Here is a 14,943-nt window from a genome sequence, read left to right as displayed (position 1 = left end):
TCAAAACTAAGTTAATAATCAAATCAGTCAAGTGTTTTTGTTATTGGCTATTATTGAACAAAAATCAGGTAAATCCATGTAATTTCCAATGACAGAAGGCAAACAGCTCATTGCAGCTTTGGAAACACAGAACCTGGCTCTTACATATTAACTTCAGGAACTCTGTTTTGTTGGGTCTGTTTGTGTAAGTGTAATAAACACACAAGAGACAGGGTCCGGTTTTAAAAACTCTCTCAGTAACTCTATTTCTGTATTAATGTACAACCGTTGAAAATTACAGCAATTTTTTTGGTGTTTTTTTTTCAATTTTTTTTTTTTTTTTAAACGATCTATCAACAGCCATTTCCCAGAAGAAAAAGTGAACAATATGAGCTGGGGGAAAAGAAAATCCAGAGAGCAAAAGAAAACAAGACAACAGTAGAGAATGAAGAGAGTGCACAAGGGTAGGAGACAAATCTTTTTTTTTTTTTTCTTTTGTGGAGTGTTTGAGCCTGACTGTGTTGGGTGGTTCTGTGATGAGTGTGAATGACTGAGATTGCACTTGCTACACCAAAACAACTTTATCATCTGATCAGTGGAGATCTCTGCGTTAGATTTTAATGTAAAAAGGCTCAGTCTGGTTTGGATCAACACAAGCTTTACACAATCCAGTTACTATGTTGGTATAATAATGCTAAGAGAAAAGAACTGGGTCATTTCAGTAGTTAATTCAGTTGTCCTTCATGATCATCTGCTGGCAGCAGAAGCAGAGGGCCTCCAGGTTCAACAGAATACTAAAAAAAAAAAAAAGAAAAAAAACAGAAAAAGAAAAGTGAAACCATCTAAATACACAACCTCATTCTGTACTCTTGGGTGCATGAACATGAAATCATACAGATTTCCGTTTTGGTTCCATATAACTATTTCAAAGATTAATTAGAATTTACTTTTGTGCCTGAACACATTTCAAAACAGACTTAGTTGTTTTGGTTTTTTTTGTTTGTTTTAACTTTAACAGCCTTCATGCTCTGCTACCAATTCGTTAATAATTTTGTGCAGCTGGTCAGGTTGATAAAAGTTAAAAAACAGAGCCAGAGCACTGGCAGCAACATGCATTTTCTACTGTTCACTCCACACAAGCTTGAACAGGTCAGGGTTTACAACAGCTGATGTAACCATGCAGCTTCAAGAACAACTACAACACCTCCGGCAATTATTTTATTCATTTCTATAAATCCCTTGCGCCACAGCAGATGCTTAATTTCAGATAGGACCAGACCTATTCGGCAACCAGATGCAAGATCACATACTAATTGCAAGTCAATTCGGTTTGCAAAAACCACAAAATACAGATCTACTATCGGCTTCATCTTATTAATAAAAATAGATTCTCCCAATAAAGCTGAAGCTTCTCAGCTGTCTGCAGGGGTTCTAGTCTCAGAATAGTTCCACCATGACAGAAGTAATTCCAAAGATTAAATAATATGTGAATCATAAACTCTTGTGAGCAAAAAAATGTATGTGTTAATGTTGGAGTATGTGAAATTCAGGCAAATCCATGTTATTTCCAAACATTATACCTCAAGCTTTGACCAGATATGAAAAGTTGAAACAAGTGTAACCACGGTGAATGAGACGGAAGCCAAAAGATGTAAATGAGTTGAGAATGAAACATGAAAGCAGCAATACAATCGTGACATTCTGCGACCCTGCAGCTTTATGGGAGTGAGAGGATGGAGAGCCAGAACAAAAGAAACAGCTGAGTGAGTGGAGAGAAGCAAAGGGAGGGGTCAGTATGACTGCACTAAGGATGGTTGAGGAGGGAAACAAATGTCGGAGGCAAGGGGGGAAAAAAAAGATGCTGGTGCTCTGCAGTTGCAAGCCTCAGGTATCGTGGAAATCCTTCAGCAGCGTACGTCGCTTCTGCTCAGCAATGTGCATCTGATTCTCCAGATCCTGCAAGATAAAAGTAAAATAAAGTTATTAGCAAGCACTCATCAATAAATGTGTCATGTGATTGACAGCAAGTTTGCAAGCATTGTACAAGTCAAATTCCCATGGTTTAGTTCTGTCCTGGTGACTTCTCTTCAGCTACCATTATCTAGCATGGTTTTCCCACACCTCCCATCCGTTGGGCTGCTTACCCCTCTGTCACTGGCGCTAGGGTCGCCTTCGCCTCCCACCACTCCTCTCTCATAGCTGTCGGCCCGCTCCACTTTCCACGACAAGTTTTCTATCTCTGCTTCCAGCTGAGCCTGCTGGTATTCAAACTGCAGATGACATAACATGATGAAAAGCAGAAATATCAGTCCAAAAGGAATCAATTCACTCCTTGATTAAAAAAAATATAATTTCAAACACAGTTAAGATTACATGGTGTAACATGTAAAAGGAGAGAGATTAATGAACCCAAGGTCACAATGTGTTTAGTTGATATAACTAAATCATGTGCTATGAAATAATTCTCCCAACAAGTAAGTTTGCTTCTCACCAGTTTTTTGCGTGGGCCTGACTCCATGTAATAGGCGTAAGGGTATGTATACTGCAGTGTGTAGCGACACTGCAAACAAAAAGAAAAACAGACAGCGATGGTTTTGTAAAAACAGATTTAAGTTTGGTGCATTTAACTTTAATCAAAGGTGGTCAAATTGACAAAAGACAGTTAAGTTATTCATTTATTAGTCAGGCTTTTTATGTAGACAGGTAGAATTAATTATTATATACAGGGACACTAAAGAACACATCTTCCCTTTTAAGAGATTTCATGAACGGAAGACAGTGTTCAGTGCCGGAGCTTGATCAGTTTAGGTTTTAATTAGGTGTTGACTGATTAACCTTTTGAAAGAATGTTTAATATGCATCAAAATCTACATCACAACTTGTATTGTAATCCAAACAAAGTTGGAATTTACACGTTATATCTGTGTGTTTTACACACACACACACACACACACACACACACACACACACACACACACACACACACACACACACACACACACACACACACACACACACACACACACACACACACACACATATATATTCCCCACCTCATTCGTACATTAACAAAACTTCATAGAGTACCTTAGCTAGCAGCTTTGCAGCATTATGTAGATACTGCCAGTCAATCCATGTTCCCAGATTGTTCATTACTCTCTCCTGGATCTTCTCCTGGATCCTCTGGTACGTCTGAGCCTCCAGCTGCAGAGACTTGTTGTGATTCTCCCACTTGTTGAAAAAAGAACAAAAAAAAACTTATACCAGACTTTTCCCTTTCCGAATAATAGTACAACTTAATGAAGAGAGTAAACATTACTTTTTGTCTGAAAACTTTTTCTGATGCACATTAACATTTATTATTTTACACATTAAATACATTCAGACAATACGTTGAAATATTTCAACATCTGTGCTGATATGAAAATGGTTCCAATCCATCCACCATTGCTGTTTAAAAAGAAAAGCATTACAGCCAGGTAGTTATAATGTATCTGGAAACCCAAATGATTCTTGTTTCTGGACAATATCATCATTTAAATAGTCTCCATGAGGCAATTTTAATCAAAGCACAGCTGTATACCAAAAACAAAGAAGACTAAAGCACAGAGAGAGCAGGATTAGAGGAAAGTACTCTTTCAGGTGCCCATAATAAATAATGGTAATAAAAAATATCACATAAATATTATAAATCTTTTAAATAATTAAAATATTTTATGTGCTTGTAACTTATTTTAGTAAAACATGATTATCAGAAAATATTCTGGTCTTTAGGCGTTTCTGCTTGAGGTTTTTTCATCAGAGTTGACAGATTTGTTTTACCCCCCAAAGAAAAAAAACTCACCCTCTCAAAGTAGAAGAGGTATTTCTTAAGAGCCTCTCTGGCTTGAGCCTGCTGGCTCTGGTTGACTATATCAGGGTTTTCTTTGTAGCGGCTGCACTCATAGTATTCACTACCATGAGTCTTCCAGTCTCCAAGACACATCCAGCAGAAGTCTTTTTGGAAAAACAAAAACACATCTTTACAGAGTCTGCACACAGATTTCACGTCAGGTACAGTGAGCAGCATGTTTATTCAGTTTCTATGATTAAAAACAACAAGCGACAGTTTAGTTTTCCAGTCCACAGCATTTTAAGTTGGCTGATGTGGTGATGTTATTGGTAAAATTATTCCTGTCTCTCTGCATGATTAACCAAAGTTTGATTTTACCACTTTTTAATCTCATAAAAGTAGCAGTTCAAGATGAAGCTGGTGACATGAAACACATTGGTGAATATAAATCCAACTCAAAATGCAGCTGCACAAGTTAGACTGCAGCTAATATTATAAATACTCATAAACACCCAAAATACACAAAAAGAGGAGAAAAAAAAGACTAACACTGAAGTTTATTCCTGCTTTTCATGCTTCAAATAATATCTAGTTTGTTTTTTTAGAAGAAGAGTGAAACAGATTTTGAAACATAAAATGGTTAAAAACATCTTACCATGTTTACACTTGGAACATTGCTGAAACATAAAAACATACAAGCGGGAGTCAATGAGTGAACTATAAACCACCATGCAAGTCACACTTAATAGGATTCTCTACTCAGAAGGCAAATGCACACATAATTATTCAGTTATTGCCTGAACTAGAAAACACACACACACAGCTTACAAAAAAGATAGGTTGAGCTCCTAACTTTTTTTTTCTTTTTAGTATTTTCTGTGCTCAAGGAAAGTGTGATGTTTCAGTCATTACTCACCATGTGATTGCACCCTCCATTTTTCTCAATGCAGATATTGCACTTTGGACACTAGCAGAGAAGAAGATAAAGAGAGACAGAGAGAGAGAGAAAACAAAAGCTCTAAAATGTCCCATTAAATCTGTGCAGCACAGTTTTATATCAAACTAGAGAAATGTATCATTGTTATATTACAAAAAAATAGATTTTTTTGTTTTAACAAGATGATTTTATGTGTGTAAAAATAAAGGATGTGAAAGTAACAGTAGTTACGGTGTGTCGGTGTATTTGTGTGTGTGTGTTCATGTGCAGTCTTCATACATCTTTAGTGTGTGCGCTGATATAGTTAGCAGTCTCCGAGTCATCTGCACATTTGGTCAGCCATTTCCGAATTGTTGCACAGTCTGTCGGCGCGTGGTACATCTGACGACATTTGAAACTGGAGGAGAGATAAGAACGTATACACTGTAAGCCTCAACATAAAACTGATATGCATTGAGGAATCAAACTTGAATAAATGCTATATTATGCATAAAAACAACATTTTATTGTTTGTGGAAACAGGCGGAAGTTGCATTAATTTCATGATGACACCTGATCCCCACTTACGCATCTTACCAGAATACTTCGCCACAGCGGCACTGCACCCTTCGCGCCCGAGGCTCCTGCACCTTGATGACAATGGGACAGTCTGGACCAGGACACAACTGCAACTGGAAGTGACTCTGCAAAAATGCATAGAGAAACACAAATGAATGAATCTATGTTCGATATGAACCAGTCTAATAAAGTATTATGCAGACCAAACTTTAAATTCAGAGAAATGGTAACTGCATTCTGTTAATTATTGGGGTTTATAGTAATTATTTCTGGAAAAAGGTGTTCAGTTTTTATATATTTTTGTTTTTATTCCGTTTGATTGTTGTGAACACAATAATTATTTCAGTTCACCTTAATTATATGCAAAAACTGAAAACATGGGAGATGAAAGCTGAATATGTAGGCATGAAATCTGAGTTTATTTAAGACAACAAATTATTATTTCTATATTATAATTAGCATGTTTGGATGTTTAGGTGGACAAGTGGCAAAGACAATAAAGACTCACACCATATGGAAAGAATTTGGCTTTTTCTGTCACACTGCCTCTCCATATGCCTTCCTACTACAAACTTTGACACATCATTTGAGTACATAGATAGGTACACAAAGAGCCAGTCACCCACCTCAACGTAGTCTCTGAAGAGGTAGCGTCTGTATTTGTCCTGCAGCTCCTCTCCTGGCAGCAGTGGCAGGACAAAGTCTTCTGGCATCTGCAAGGAACAGTCCTGAGCCATACACGAAATGCCTGAACACACAAACACAAATTTTAATAAGAAGTCTCAACTCGCCCAGCGTTGGATTGGCGAGCTGTCCAGGGTGTACCCTGCCTTTCACCCAAAGACTGCTGGGATTGGCTCCAGCTTCCCCGCGACCCTTCATTGGACTAAGCGGTTAGGATAATGAATGAATTAATTAATTAATGAAGTCTCAACTCATAGTGGAAACATGTAGCAGTGTTTCCCAGGGGATTAACTGGAGGTGGTACCACACATGGGTGGGGGGGCTATGATTTTTACATGAAGAACCAGAGCATTGCCTTCACCACAATGCTAGAATCAGGTAAGAGAAGGTGGCATTGTTGGTTTGAGTAGAGTGGTCTGGACTGGCTGATCTCCTTTCAATAAACCATTTCACCTCTTTAATTTGCTAAATCAGAGTCAAAGGTGTGTCAGTGGCAGATCAAGATTGATTATCCATTCCACATTTCTGCTTTCACACATGAAACGGTGACACAACCAAATCTTTTCAGTCCTGGTTTGACAGTTATAGGCTCTCTACCACAGAAAGAAGCAAGTTATTATATCAGACATCGCTCATTTGTAAGTCGCTTTGGATAAAAGCGTCTGCTAAATGACTGTAGAATAGAATAAAGCTTTAATTTTTCCGACATATTAAAAAAGTGAAAAGAGGCCTGACTATTTTTTAAATATAACAAAAAAGTTGGCCAAAAATACCTCTGTGAGATATTAATCCCTCCACATGCATTCAACTGTCTAGACGAGTGTGCTTATTAAGGGGAAATTCAAGAAGTTGAAAAAGCTCCAACATAACAGACTGAAACTAATACTGGAAGTAATATGTTAGAAAAAAAACATTTTGCATAAAGTAAAGCAATCAAATTTATTTGTGACTCCAACAGGTTTTAATCACAGTTTTTTTTTTTTTTTTGTTAAGCTGACCCAGAAACCGTATTTAGGTCATCAGTTATCATAAACAAGTCCTTGGTACAGCTGATAGAAGCACTTATCAGACTTGGGCTCTGCTTCTGTGGACTAACTTTGTCAGAGGCCCTCCAAGAAGTAACAAAAAAGAAGTAAAACTGCATAGAAATACACTCACTTTACATGCTAAAAAAAGCACCTGCACACAACTTGATGTGACACTGAACAGACTTTACCAAACGCACAGTAGATTGTGACAACTTTAAACCGATCCATGAACACACCCACACACCCATCTGCTATCCTGCTGACACAAGGACACGCTTCCACTACAGCACACTGATTATCATGAGGCTGCAGCAACTGTATGCCTGCTAAACTTAACAGATGGAAGGCATCAAAACATCCTTCATGCAGCGGCAACGGCTTCATACATTATTTCTTTCTCATAGTTTCAAATCAAATCCACAAGGGTCACATGAACAAACATGAACCTGAGCTCCAAAATCCATTTGCTTAGTAAGAAAGCAAAGGCTAAAATAATAGTTTTAAAATGAAAACCAGACAAACAAATATATACACACCAGTGCAAACATAAGTAGGCCTTTAGGTGGACTGATCACACAAAGTGTGACTCACCCCATTTAATACCAGCTTTGATGACAATAGAGATTTACACAAATTATACACTGCACAGTACTCACCCACTCCTATGCCATCTTTGACCAGTACTGTGCAGTACTGCTCCCAGCATGCTTTGCAGAAGGAGTGCTGGCAGGACAGTGCCAGCAAGGAGTCTCTCCGTACAACCTGTAGACACACACCACAGTGTAGGGACTGAGGGGCCTGAAAACACAAAAACACACAGTAGTCATGAACATATGAATCATTAATATCGCTGTAAAAACATAAACACAACATTAGTGAGCAAACAGTTCATCTTTACAGTTTGTTCATTTTTGTGTATGAAATTAGAATGGTGTCCCAAAAAATATTAAAATAAATGAATTGTCAAATATGCACATTCAGTAAAAATAAAATATTAGCTGTTTCAGCATTATTGGATCAGTGGTTTTAATTCAATTTGGCATAACTTCATAGTACCAGAAAAGTAGAGGTGGGAAATTCAAAAATCTGGATTTTTTTGCTTCACAATTTTAAAATTGATTTTTTTTTTTTAAACAAACAAAAAAAAAAAAAAAAAAAAAATCGAGTTTGTAACAAAAGAAAAAAAAAAAAAAAAAAAAAAAATATATATATATATATATATATATATATATATATATATATATTTTTTTTTTTTTTTTTTTTAATTTGTTACAAACTCGATTTTTTTTGGTTTGAAAAAAATAAAAATATAATTATATATATATATATATATATATATATATATATATATAAAAGATAAATATATATATTTTATATATATATATAAAAGTGAAAAGATAAATAAGAAAAATAAAAATTACCAAAATTTTATTTTGGATTATTTTTTATTTATTTGAAAAAAAATCTATTTTTAGACCAAAAAAAAAAAAAAAAAAAAAAAAAAAAAAAAAATTATATATATATATATATATATATATTTATTTTTTTTTTCCCTCTAAAAATAGATTTTTTTTTTTCAAATAAATGAAAAATAATCCAAAATAAAATTTTGGTAATTTTTATTTTTCTTATTTATCTTTTTACTTTACTTCTTGGGCATTATAGCAGCAGAATGATGGTCTGGCTACGGTGTTGTTATTTCCTAACTGAAATTAAGAAAATGACTAGCAAAGAAAAAGGTTTTATACATTTTTTTTAATCTACAAAAATCAGCAATATTGAAGAATTGTGAGAATCGCAATTTAAATAAAATCGGCACCCAAAACAATTGGAATCAAATAGGGACAAAAGCATATTGTGACAGCCCTACAGTAAAGGTGCGATGGTGAACAAATAGATTAAAGTAGAAAACAATTCCACTCACAGTGAAGGATCTGCAACTGCTGCTGGGCTGGACCAGAGCGTCCGACAAAAGCAGAGAAGAGTTGGACTTATATCTGCGGGGAAACAAACAGAATTGAGGTTTAAAAAAAAAAAAAAAAAAACAATTCAAGGGGGCAAGCACGTATAAAATCCCTTTTTATTCTTCAAATATCAGTATTGTATAGATTTTAGAAATTCAAAATCATATAAAACACCAAACTAAGGTATGTAACTAAAAATGAAAATTTGTTTGGTTGTTCTGCAGGCCAAACCATAAGAGCAAAAGTGTAATAGAGTATGATTAAAGAAAACTGATAACAGATTTAACGGAAATTATACACAATAGGACATAGACAATAGTGAGAAAGATATGGAGACGTTAAATCATTAAAAATTAGAAGTAATAGAACACTAGATATGTGAAAATGACAGACAGGGATTGTGACTTACTAAAAGAGACATACCTGTCCAGTATCTGTGAAACCTGCCAGTGAAAATGCACCAGGATCAGTTTTGCTATTGATGGTAAAACCTGCAAAAGAAGAAAAGAAGAGAGTGACTGAAATGTGATTTAAAAAAAAAAAAACATTTAAAGTAGGGTGATATGGCCTCTTACTAAAACAGTAAATTTTGGCTTCATCCAGATGCACAATATATTTTTTTATGTTTTTAATTCTCTTTTAAAACAGTGTAAATGTTCAATTCAACATTATGCATAAAAAGACACCAGTAAGATTTAAGTATTAAACTGACAAATTTTGCATCATTGGGATTCCTCTTTTTCAAAAGACTTTTTATTTTTTAACCAAGGAACTGTACATATTTCATTGCAAGGAATGGACAAAACGATATCCAACATTTAAATAAATTGAGGGAAAATTTAAGACGGATAAAATGTATATAGGAAGACAGTGCATTTACTTTCCCAACCTTTTGTTTGTTGTCACTGTTTAAGATAAGTGCAAATTACCACCTCCAAAAATTATCAGACTTTACATCCAGTCTAAAGTTTGCAGCTAATTATAGTAAACATGATTTTTCTCATCCAGGTAACATAACTGTGTTGCCTTTTTCAAACACCACCTTTGTGATGTCATGTTTTAGGGAAGAAAAAGAGTTAATGTATTCACAGCTGCACACATTTTCATACAATATTGACAAAACTGGAAGTCGAATGTCTGAAATTATTCAGTTTTAATGCATTTGTTATTGTTTATATAAAAATAAAATACATTTAAAAATTTAAAAAAAAAAAAACATACACACCTTTAGTGCAGCCGCCACAGTGTTTACTTCCTCTGTCAGCACCCGCTGGCTCTCTTTGAATGTCAGGCAGGTGAACTGGTACTCTTCAGGATCGAAGGAATCAGCGCCCTGTTGCTCCACGTCTGTGGCAACTCCTTCATAATAGGTTTCAATGTCCCCCGGATCTTCCTCTTCTCCTCCATCGTCGTCATCTTCTTCTTCAGAGATCACTCCGAAGTCTTCCTCATTGCTGTCTGATGCCTGGCTGTTCATGTCCACAGACATCAAGTCAACTGCCTCAATCACCCAGACAGGTAGACAACCAGCCTACCTGTCGGATTCAAGTGGTCCAATTATAGCTGAAATGACTTGACTGAAGCTCAGTTCTTCCTCTCTCCCCACCTTCTTTCCACCAAGTGTCACTGTTGAGAGACACCCTGCCTTCCTGTCTGACTGAGGCGCGTATGGAGCGCGCTCAGCAGCAGCGGAAGAAGCAGAAGAAGTCACACTCTCCGTCACTCATTTGGAAACAGGGTCTCAGCACAATCTGAGGAGGGAGGGATAAAGGAAGACCAGAAAGAAGAATTCCCAATGAAGAATGAGTAAAAAGATTGGGAGACTTGAACACGACTGCTTAAAGAATGTTTTAAAAAGTTGAAATTTTGTAATTATTTGGAAATAAGCACACTGAACTTTCCACTGTATAATTACCAAATGTCTTGTCAAAAATCTCTATGGGAAATCATTGAATTCTTCACGCACACACCACCTTTAAGTTACATGGATCATTATTACATGATTTTCTTAAGGTAAAGCTCATTTGAGCATGCTTTAGGCAACTGTATAATGTGGAGTGTTAAAAATTAAAATAAATGTCTGATGCAATTAGGAAGCAGAAAGAAAATGATCTAAGGATACCAGCATAATTGGGAATTGGGATGAATTGCTGATTTGAGAGCCTATACCTCTCACTAATGGCCAATTCCAAATTCTGATAGAAATTTAACTATGTAACAGAATAAAAGTGTGTAAAGAATCAATTAACATTGATGTACGGCCGGTAAAAGATCCATGTAGGTAGCCAGAATATGTTAAACTCTTACTTTCTGAACAAATTTATGCATACTGGTGTTGGAAAAAAATTGATTGATTGAGGCCAGAATCTATGTGACAAAGTGGCATAATTTGTGTAATGCTAAACATGTAACATCTACACTACTATTTACTAAAATTCTCCAGAGTTATCCAGACAGTAGTCTCTATAAATTAATGTCAGCCCAGCCAGTTACTGTTAAATCATTTTAAGTCCCAGCCTCATCTCCTTTCTTAATCTGATCTATAATGAATAATCACCCTTTGAAAAGCTAAAATGTACAGTTTGTGGAAAATATTAGTTCCTAAATTAGGGGGGGAAACTTGTTTCTCCTTTGCATGAAGGAACAACTCGCCATGATCTTAAGGCCATGGGCAGTGACTGAATTAGGTCCCAAGGTTTCTACTTCCCACACCTCAAGGTTCCTCTGTTACACCAGCTTACTGCTTTTCTGAGTCATGTTACAGTTTGGAAGATTAGTTGTTCAATATGATTTAGCCTGCTGTAACTTAAATTCACTTGATAAAAAAAAAAAACCACACAACATAAAGTATTTCCATCACCATCTCTATCAATGTCTTGTGGCGTTTGAGCTAATCTTTTCTACTCACCAACACGTTCCTCTCAACGGTGTTGTACTGTATGGTAAACCACTGTAAAGAAACTACACTCCGAAAACCAATTTACTCTTCCCAAGTCGTCCAGCTTAACTCGACATGTGATTTATATTCACTAAGGTCAACAAACATCAAAGACTGGCGCCGAGGTTCAAATATGACTTTGCAAATGTGAACCTGGAGAGACAATGAAGCCAGCCGGGAGAGACTGCCAGGCGGACCCGGTGCCAACCCAGCGACAGACGAACACTCGCATTCCGCCCGATCCAGGTTAAAAATAGGCAGCAAACTGGGTGACACACATCTCGCTAGGCTAATGTAACACAGCCACTCAGCAGTTTAGATAACAGGTTTAAGGGGGGAAAAGTCAAGTAATGTGCTCAGAACGGGATTAAGCAACATGAAAATGCTTGGTTGTCTGTGGACATTGGCGTTTCGCTTCGACTTTGACGCACAAGATAAATAAAATCCTCCAAAACAACCAAAGCACATAGCTGCAAAGCGGCTGACTGAGTTCTCGTTAGCCGGATTAGCTTTGCAGCTAGCATGCTGGTAGTTCAACAGATAAGGACAAGCCAAACCCACGACCACAACGGGCTACACGGCTGTGTGTTTTCAGGGGAAGCGTACAAAACTTGCCCAAATAAATAGATAAAATGAATAATAAAAAAAAAAGTTAACTATGCCTAAAAAGAAAAACCCGTCAGATAACCACCCCTCCTCTCTATTCCATTTAGCTAAGCCTTCGGCTCTTACCTACTCTAGTCCGGGGACTGCCATGTAAACAAGGCCCTCTGCAACCCGAGAGTAAACACAGCCTACTCAACAACCTCTGTGTAAATTTCCAGTATGTGGGGTCCACAGTGTTTACCTTTCAGTGCAGAGTTGACTCGACCCGCTGCAACACTCCGAAGCTGGCTTTGAGAGGGGAAATCCACACAGCGTTTATCAATCCTTTGCTTGGCTGCAAGGCGGAAGATAGACGGTTACAGGGGTACTTACGAATGACGTCACGTCCGCGGTCTCACGCCAGCTTCCTCTGTTTGGAGCATCAACATAATTACATGATGACAATCATTACTACATTATAAGATCGTTTCCCACCTCGACCTTTAAAAAAGGAGTCCATCAAAACATCTGTATTGTAAAAGCTGTGAAAGGACTTGAGCTCAAAAAAGTTTGGTCAGTTATATTTATCTTTTATAGTTAACACTTTACTAGATTAAAAACAAACAAAAAAAAAGTTAATTCAAAGAAAAGTTTTGTGCAAATATATATGAAAAATGTTCTTGGCTTCAGATGAAAGCATTTGACTCCATGTGAATGTGGCTACCAAAACCCAACCACATGGCACATGTGGTCCACATGTCTGCCATCCATGTCCTGGCCACCTTCTTGCAAATGGACCACAAAAAATGTGTTAGTTTTGTATTTTGGGCCTTAAGTGCTCAAAGTAGGGGGGTATTTCTCATTTTGACCTAGTGGGTCTCCAGTTTATATTCTGCTCAAATGTTTCTGTACACACTCTGCTTTTTGTTTTTACTGTTTCATATTCTCCCTGAGCCGTCACCTTATCGTGGTGGAGGGGTTTGTGCGTCCCGAAGATCCTAGCAGCTATGTTGTCGGGGGCTTTATGCCCCTGGTAGTGTCACCCATGGCAAACAGGTGTCTAGGGGAGGGACCAGACCAAGCACGGCTCATAGACCCCTATGATGACGACTAACCTGGGCATGAATGTTCCCTTGCCTGGACGCGGGTTACCGGGACCCCCCTCTGGAGCCAGGCCTGGAGGCGGGGTACGAGAGCGAGCGTCTGGTGGCCGGGCCTTCGCCCATGGGGCCCGGTCGGGCTCAGCCCGAAAGGGTTACATGGGCCCCACCTCCCGTGGGCTCACCATCTGCGGGAGGAGCCGTAGGGGTTGGGTGCAATGTGAGCTGGGCGGCAGCAAGGGGCGGGGACCCTGGCGGTCCGATCCCCGGCTGCAGAAGCTGGCTCTAGGCACGTGGAACGTCACCTCTCTGGTGGGGAAGGAGCCTGAGCTTGTGCGCGAGGTTGAGCGGTTCCGACTAGATATAGTTGGACTCACCTCGACGCATGGCTTGGGCTCTGGAACCAGTACCCTCGAGAGGGGCTGGACCTTCTTCCACTCTGGAGTTGCTCATGGTGAGAGGCGCCGAGCAGGTGTGGGCATTCTCATCAGCCCCCAGCTTGGTGCCTGCACGTTGGGGTTTACCCCGGTGGATGAAAGGGTAGTTTCCCTCCGCCTCCGGGTGGGGGGACGGGTCCTGACTGTTGTCTGTGCTTATGCACCGAACAGCAGTTCAGAGTACCCACCCTTTCTGGAGTCCTTGGAGGGAGTGCTGGAGGGTGCTCCTTCTGGGGACTCCATTGTTCTGCTGGGGGACTTCAATGCTCATGTGGGCAATGACAGTGAGACCTGGAGGGGAGTGATTGGGAGGCATGGTCCCCCCCCTCTGAACCCAAATGGTGTTTTGTTATTGGACTTCTGTGCTCGTCATGGATTGTCTATAACGAACACCATGTTCCAGCATAAGAGTGTCCATATGTACACCTGGCATCAGGATTCCCTGGGCCGCAGTTCAATGATCGACTTTGTAGTCGTATCGTCGGACCTGCGGCCACATGCCTTGGACACTCGGGTGAAGAGGGGGGCGGAGCTGTCAACTGATCACCACCTGGTGGTGAGTTGGCTCAGATGGTGGGGGAGGAAGCCGGTCAGAGCTGGCAGGCCCAAACGTGTTGTGAGGGTCTGCTGGGAACGTCTGGCTGAGTCCCCTGTCAGAGCGAGCTTCAACTCCCACCTTCAGCAGAGCTTCGAACATGTCCCGAGTGAGGCGGGGGACATTGAGTCCGAATGGGCTGTGTTCCGTGCCTCTTTTGCTGAGGCGGCCAGCCGGAGCTGTGGCTGTAAGGTAGTTGGTGCCTGTCGTGGCGGTAATCCCAGGACTCGTTGGTGGACACCAGCAGTGAGGGATGCCGTCAAGCTGAAGAAGGAGTCCTATCGAGCCTTCTTGGCCTGTGGGACT

The 14,943-nt window shown here is 39.0% G+C and overlaps 1 protein-coding gene across 2 annotated transcripts; it reads right to left on the bottom strand.

Moving 5' to 3' along the window:
• Window positions 1-214: 214 nt before the first annotated feature.
• On the bottom strand, window positions 215-12,891 carry arih2 (ariadne homolog 2). Of its 2 annotated transcripts, none has more exons than XM_079239254.1 (15): window positions 12,768-12,891; window positions 10,208-10,733; window positions 9,406-9,473; window positions 8,943-9,015; window positions 7,675-7,816; window positions 5,933-6,054; window positions 5,325-5,431; window positions 5,028-5,145; window positions 4,728-4,778; window positions 4,467-4,488; window positions 3,824-3,975; window positions 3,067-3,210; window positions 2,471-2,539; window positions 2,124-2,249; window positions 215-1,935 (listed from the first exon to the last, which is right to left on the bottom strand). In XM_079239254.1, the coding sequence occupies exons 2-15, from the start codon at window positions 10,469-10,471 to the stop codon at window positions 1,864-1,866; spliced, it is 1,530 nt and encodes a 509-aa protein (XP_079095380.1). In that variant the 5' UTR covers window positions 10,472-10,733; window positions 12,768-12,891; the 3' UTR covers window positions 215-1,863. The 2 variants fall into 2 exon arrangements, with proteins under 2 accessions (XP_079095380.1, XP_079095381.1); XM_079239255.1 differs by lacking the exon at window positions 12,768-12,891 and adding an exon at window positions 11,891-12,017.
• Window positions 12,892-14,943: the final 2,052 nt, after the last annotated feature.

Source organism: Telmatherina bonti (assembly GCF_933228915.1).
Source record: "Telmatherina bonti genome assembly, chromosome: 4".
Lineage (NCBI taxonomy): Eukaryota > Metazoa > Chordata > Actinopteri > Atheriniformes > Telmatherinidae > Telmatherina > Telmatherina bonti.
Note: the sequence above shows the minus strand (reverse complement) of the source record. Positions and strands in the feature narration are given on the sequence as shown.